The following is a 7,416-nucleotide window of genomic DNA, read 5'->3' as shown; positions in this document are numbered from 1 at the left end:
TAATTATTGAATACAAGCTTCAGTTTTATTGACTCATTGAATACCTCAGCTCCCAGTATAAATACAGTGCCGAGGCTCTAAGAAAAAAGCCCTCACAAATAGATGTAGGTACCTTTCTAAAAAGCGCCGCTAGATGTCAGTGCGTCCCCAGCGGTTAGTTTGACGTCGTCGCAGGACTAAACCATGGCTTCCGTCACAGGGGTAAATATATTCTAATAAGAGTAATAAATAAGATACAAATATGATTAATGAATGCAATATCACCATATATCATTGCGTTGTAGTGTTAAGAGATGACATATAACAAATAAACACATCGGTGGTAAATATGTGTAATATGAAGACGAACGTCCCCGTCGATTTCACTTTGTTGCGTTGGTATCGCTCACTGTCATGGCTCCTTGAGCGAGTGGCTATCAGCTCCTAAAACGATATCAAAATCTTTGGGGGAGAAATAAAGCACTTCTTCCCTTATTTAAAGAAAAAAATCGGGGTTTTTTACGGCTCGAGTTTTGCTTGGACATATTATTAACATGGCGGGGAGCAATACGGCTCAGAAAACATGGGAGCTGTCTAACAGCATGCAGGAAGTTCAGAGCATTGATGAAATTTACAAATATGACAAAAAGCAACAACAAGAAATCCTCGCTGCGAAGCCATGGACGAAAGAGTGGGTGCAAAACGACATTGTGGTATTTAGGTTTCTGTCTAAGTATTTAGGTGATTGCTGAGCTGCCGTATTCGTATTAAATGGTGTTCGTTGGTAGTTTATTGTTGGAAGATTAGTGGTAGCTTAGCTACAAACTAGCAAACCGGTGTTTATGTCAGTAGCAGTACAGCAAACTGGATGTGTATCTACAATATACGCACTGCTTAATATTATCTAACATCAATACAAATACATTTGTCATTGTTCACCTTTTAGTCACCACTACTTCAAGTACTGCAAAATCTCAGCTTTGGCTCTGTTGAAGATGGTAATGCATGCCAGGTCTGGAGGAAACCTGGAGGTGATGGGCCTCATGCTGGGAAAGGTGGACGGTGAAACCATGATCATCATGGACAGCTTTGCTTTGCCCGTGGAGGGCACAGAGACCAGAGTCAATGCCCAGGCGGCAGCCTATGAATACATGGCTGCCTATATTGAAAATGCCAAACAGGTGGGACATTGACTTCCACGCACACGAAGAGCATCGTGTTTAAGTTATGACTTAGAAAGAAGGAACCGAAGTATAGCCTAAATAAAATCAGACTTGATTTCATCTGAGACATTAACTTAATACTTTCTGTGAATGTCACTGGCTTGCAACCATTACTTTTTTTTTTTTTTACTTAAGGAAGAGTGTTTCAGCTGCTTTAGAAAAGTTTTTAACTTAATATCAATAAGATTTTTACAAACTATAAAGGGATTATTTGAAGCATTACTGTCTTTTGATAGTATTAATATTGTGATAACCATATATAACCACATTTGTCTGCCTTTTCCCATGCTGAGTATACGATTATTTACCTCTAACTTATTTTCAAGCACTTTATTGTAGTTAATGTTGCAACCCAAGAAGCAGGAATACAGTATGAATATATTATAAAGTTAATATGATTTGCACTCTTTTATATTATCTAGAAATCATTGTAAAATTTTGTGTAAATTGTACTATGTAATGAGATTTCTCCAGTCCCTGTTTAACATACACTATCCAATACTCTAATGAATTCAAGTGACTACACGAATGTGGAGATATTTTTTCTTAAAAGAAAAAAGAAAGATAGGAAAATGCTACTTTAGATAAGGATAAAAACTGCAAACTGTGTCAAATACAATCATGTTATTGACATCTTACACTGTCATAAAGAAGATATGATTTTATATTATCTATAATTCCTCAGGTTGGCCGGCTGGAGAATGCGATAGGCTGGTACCACAGTCACCCGGGCTATGGATGCTGGCTCTCAGGCATAGATGTCAGCACCCAGATGCTCAACCAACAGTTTCAGGAGCCTTTTGTGGCTGTTGTGGTAAGATGGGAAATAGTAACCAGTTTTATTTTGAAGCTAATGGGTTTGTTTTTTGTTTTGTTTTTTAACTGTGACTTCTATTTTCCCACTTTTCAAATGGAGCTTATCCCATATCCCACATCCCATTAATGTGGGTGTAGCTGAGAAGGGGGGAAGATTACTGATGGATGAGTTGTAGATTTGCACGTAGTACTGAGGAATATTTTGCTATTACAACCACATATGCTATTTACACTTCATTTGGTTTAGCGGCGCTTAAATGCCAGGGGCGTCATGTAATTAAGTGTGTATTTTCAGCACACTGACAGTCCCAGTAAAAAGGCTCCTGGTGGCCACATTTGAGTAGTCCCCAGAGGTTTGTGTGACCCCTGACTCTGTTTTCCTGTTCTACTGTATCTTGCTTCCTATAGATTGATCCCACTCGGACTATTTCTGCAGGGAAAGTCAACCTCGGTGCCTTCAGAACCTACCCGAAGGTAAAGCAAAGACTATATAGCAGCAGTCCTCTTTGGTCTTTAGTAAAATCACAAAATATCTGCTTTTTTATTCTTCTTGTGCATAGCTATATTTGATTATTTTAGTAGTTTTTATATACTGATGTTATTGTTGTGTATTTGTTAAGAATATATTTATAAATTTATTTTCAGTCACTCTGTATTCTTAATTCCTTATTACTGTAGTAATTGCTAGGTTCTTAGTATTTCCTTTTTGGATTTTTAGGGTTACAAACCCCCTGATGAGGGACCCTCAGAATATCAGACTATCCCCCTGAACAAGATTGAAGACTTTGGTGTACACTGTAAACAGTGAGTATTTATATTTGCTACAGTATTGTACCGGATCAAATACTTGTGTAGCATGTACTGTATCACACATTTTTCACTGTTTACTTTATTGTCAGTACTTGCATATGCGCTTCTTTTTTCTCTATCTCCTTTTTAGGTATTACGCCTTGGAGGTTACTTACTTTAAGTCCTCCCTTGATAGAAAGCTCCTGGAACTCCTTTGGAATAAATATTGGGTTAATACCTTAAGTTCTTCAAGTCTCCTCACGGTATGTAGGGCATTTCAAAAATCAAAATGTTTGCTATTTGTTTGACATTTTGATTTATGGTTAATTATTACTCTATAACTCATTTAGACATGTGGTCACCAGCTTGTGATGTCATGATTTATTGCTGCTTATTAGCTAAGCGTCCGTGTTTGTTGATTTTAGTAATAAGCTGTACGTGAACTTTTTTCACAATGGAGATAAGTATTAAAGCTGGAGCCGACTCCACGATGCTGCTTTTCCCCTCTTGCTGTTCGTTCGAAAGCCTGAAAGCCCCTCATGTAAATTTCCATTGTGGATGCAGGAACTCTGTCCTGAGCTTGACTAAACAGTCTAAATAGGCATCAGGCTTGTCCAAACAGTTGGCTTTTTGGCGTTTTGGATGAAGATGAATTGACTAGATGTCAAGAACGGGCTGCTTTATGGGTGACGGGCTTTGTCAGTTGCTACACTGTCACCCCAGCCAGGGGCCTCCCTTGTCATTGTGTTTTAATCACCTTTTCTACCATAAACATGGCCTCACCTTAAGCAAACCTTTCACTGACTTCTTTTCATTCACCACAACCTATAAAGTGTTCCTCTGGCTTTTTAGACATATTTGTTGCTATTCTGCAAAAAAAAGGAAATCTGTTATCAAGCTTTTAGTGGCAAATTGTGCATGAGTCAGTTTCTGTGTGTTTGTGTGTTGCATGGTCAGAACTCGGACTACACCACGGGCCAGGTGTTCGACCTGTCAGAGAAGCTGGAGCAGTCGGAGGCCCAGCTGGGCAGAGGCTGCTTCATGCTCGGATTAGACACACACGACAGAAAGTCTGAGGACAAACTGGCCAAAGCAACACGAGACAGGTGGGTTTTATTTTCAATAGAATGCTTTAGTAAAATTAAATGTCAGCTTAATTTATTTTGGGCACTGTAACTTAAGTATGATATAATATGACTGTAAATGTATAAATAATATCCCACTAGATGAATAAAGTGGTCAATGGTGTTGCTTTCAATTATGTAATCATATTTTCTACCTGTGTGATATATATTATTTTTCCCACTGACCTTATAACTGGCTTGTTTTCTTTAATTTCGAGCAGTATTTTTATCACATCCTCTAATTACATGTCAGTCTTTCTGAAGTCAGGCATTGATTAGGTGTTAAGGACAGTAGTTTATTTTTGTGTTTGTTGCTAAATTAATCTAAAATTTGTTTCTTAATCCGACCAGTGTTTTTTGGCTATTTCAAATTCCTTAATTTAGTTTCTAATAGAATCCAAAACAGAACTCAAACTGAGCTCAGTAATCTCTTTATTAACTCCGCCAAGGAGGTCATGTTTTTGGGAGAATTTTCATGTGTGTCATTCTTTCTGTGTGCAAGCAGCTTCAAAATGTTTGAATTCATTTAGATAAACTTTGTTGGGGTGTAAGGTCGCATCATGTTAACAATCCATTAAGATTTGCCTTACATCCACTCAGGCCTTCAAGGTCAACTTAATGATTTATTGTCTGAAAATTGACAAAAAGCCCTATAACTTAGAAACTATGATTCTTACAAGTGTGGTATAGAAAGCACCATATAAGGATTTATAATATCATGTCATATTTGACCTCTGACCTCTCCTTCAGGGTCAATAGATCTGAATTGATCTGAAGGTTACAGTGACAATAATGCTATATAGAGATATTTAAAACTGTTTCTTTAAGCAATTGTTTGTATTGACAACATATAGGCATATTAGGAATGACATATAGAGTCTAAATATCACATTACTGTATTATGAATTTGTTATGCACATTACAATAATAGGTTATAACTGTTTAAATACATAATTTGAATACATGTAGAATATGTTTGAATATGTTTTTTTTAAACAAACTTCTGCTGAAACTTTTTTTAAATTATTTTTTTTATTATTAAATATTTAAACTAAACAATGAAATAAATGCTACACATGTACTATATCCACATGAATTTAAAAAATGGGTTTCATCAGTGCAAATAATGTTAATAGTGGTTTCAGTTTTATCTTTTAGTGGCTCTATAATGTAGTGGTTTAAACGTTCACCTGTAAAGCTAAACATCCTCAGTTTCAGGATAAGACACAGGAAGGCCAAATCACACACGCCGAGCTACCTGCTGTGGCGACCCCTCGTGAATACGAGTGCAGCCGAAAGTAGCTTTAGTTTCAGTGATATCTGATACATACACCCACTACGAATGTCTGCAAACAGCAACGTTACTCTTTAAAAAGTCTGCTGACACCACTTTAAATGTCATATCCCTTTAAGCTGCATCTGTTTTCCTTTTTTTTTTCCCTGGATTAAATGCTGATCTTCATTTCTCTCTGTGGTTTATTTTAGCTGCAAGACAACCATAGAAGCGATTCATGGTCTGATGTCTCAAGTCATTAAGGACAAACTCTTCAATCAAATCAACACGTCTGGCAATTAAACCTCAGCCACAAGGCCATTTGAATTACACCTGGAAATGTGTTCTTGTGCATGCCCGGTGCTTACTGATTCATGGTGTATGTTTAACTGCTAAGAGTAGCATCATCTGTTATTTCTCTTGGGAGTGCTTTTCTATTCATTTTTCCTTCATGTAGGTAAGAATTAGAAGACACGTGCAAAAAATAAAACTTAAAAAAAGCAGCATTTTGTGGGTTTTTTTGTTTCTTTGTTTTATATAAGGCAAAGTGTAGCTGCGACAGTGATCGGCTTCAGTGGAAGGTGGATTAGATGTACACTGCTGTCCAAATGTTTACTCTTTAACGCATAATATTATATCCTCAATGCCCAAGGCACGGCGGCATCTTTTCGCACATAGCCCTGATTCAGCACAACATTTAAATAACACATCGGTGTGGTCACATTTAACGCTCAGTCTAACCTAGCACCAGTCAGTCATTCAAGTGGTGTAGCCTGTCATAGCATTACATAATGGAACAACAAACTACAGCTTCTGCTTAGGCTCAGCGGGAATCGACTGCCATGCGTGGGATGTCTCTGCGGAGTTGCTCCCAGCACAGTTTGGCCCTCGGTGGTACGCTGTGGCAGAGCGGCCAGCTCGTCAGGTTGTGGTGTGGCAGTGATGCAGGGCAGAAACAGAAGCCGTGCACACTGGGGTCCATTCACCCGACGCGCCTGCTCTCCATCGAAGCAGACACTCGCCGAGTCTGCCTTTCTTTCTTTTCTTTTTTTTCTCCCCTGTTCCTTTGGCCTGGGGTTGTGTGATGTCTTTTTCTATGGTATTGTAATGGCTACATGTATATTTTTGATGTCATGTATTGCAGAGGAGAGAATCCCAGTGGGAGAGTGGAGGTGCCTGTTTTTACTCATAAGCATGAGCTTTGGCACCACTTGCTATAATGATTTTACTTAACCATGATTTAACCCGTGTCTTAAAACTGAGAACTTTTGGTGTACTGGTTTACGAAGATGGAACTTATTATATTAGATTTGATGAAGTTTAGGAATATGAAATCATTGAATAAGGTTTTTGCACTCAGTCTACTGACTAGTTTGTATTTTTGCCAAATATTTAAATGTACTACATGGCTGACTGTCAGTGCTGAGGAGGTATTTAAAGTATGCACTTCTAAAATAGTTTAATCTAATGTTTGGTCTTTCATGATTTAAGAAACATGTTGAACTTGTTGGATATGTAAATATTGTGATTATCACCAGATGGACATTTGTATGCATGACTAAAGCTGCAATAAGAACATTTATGTAAATTCTAATCAAGTCAAATTGTGGGCAGCCAAAAAAAATTAAACTATCCTTTTCAACAGATTTCTAATTCTGAAGTATGTTCCCGTTAGTACAAAAAGGTTTCTGCTTGCATGACTGTGAAAAAGAAACATCGTAAATAAAATTATTTAAGCAGCGTTTTTAATGTATATGGCACTATTTTTATAGTGCTTTGACAGATAGTTAAAAGCCTGCTGTTGTCCAATAGGCGGTATAGATCTAATGACCACACTAATCAGGAGATGGTAAGAGCAGTTTTGCTGTGAGAAGGATTGATCCCACTTCCTCCCCACCAAGGGCTCCTGCATAAGCAGAAGCAAGTCACTCCTTCACAGGAAACCCAGGTCATGACAAAATTTAAAGTTTACCGACTTTCCCCTAAAATAAAAACAAAAAAGCTGTTTTCAATCTGGAAGTTTTACCATCATGTTAGCTGTTCGAGACTTTTCAGTACACTCTGTCCGGCAGTTAACTACTTAATAGCCTACTTCCGCTTCACTGGTGTTGCGCCAATTTCAGTGACCCGTGGAATTCTGTTGTGTCTCGCGGACGCTACTTCCGTTGTTTCCATAGAAACCATGTTCACGATCTCAAACAAAAAAGCCCAA

At 37.9% G+C, this 7,416-nt stretch overlaps 1 protein-coding gene across 1 annotated transcript; it reads left to right on the top strand.

The window, feature by feature from the left end:
- Positions 1 to 385: 385 nt before the first annotated feature.
- cops5 (COP9 signalosome subunit 5) lies at positions 386 to 5,707 on the top strand. Its single transcript, XM_063483386.1, has 8 exons — positions 386 to 670; positions 926 to 1,160; positions 1,888 to 2,016; positions 2,427 to 2,492; positions 2,737 to 2,822; positions 2,959 to 3,070; positions 3,765 to 3,913; positions 5,417 to 5,707. Exons 1-8 carry the CDS (start codon positions 534 to 536, stop codon positions 5,505 to 5,507), a joined length of 1,005 nt encoding a protein of 334 aa, XP_063339456.1. The 5' UTR covers positions 386 to 533; the 3' UTR covers positions 5,508 to 5,707.
- Positions 5,708 to 7,416: the final 1,709 nt, after the last annotated feature.

Source organism: Pelmatolapia mariae, linkage group LG9 (genome assembly GCF_036321145.2).
Source record: "Pelmatolapia mariae isolate MD_Pm_ZW linkage group LG9, Pm_UMD_F_2, whole genome shotgun sequence".
NCBI classification, from domain to species: domain Eukaryota; kingdom Metazoa; phylum Chordata; class Actinopteri; order Cichliformes; family Cichlidae; genus Pelmatolapia; species Pelmatolapia mariae.
This window is presented reverse-complemented; position numbering and strand designations above follow the sequence as displayed.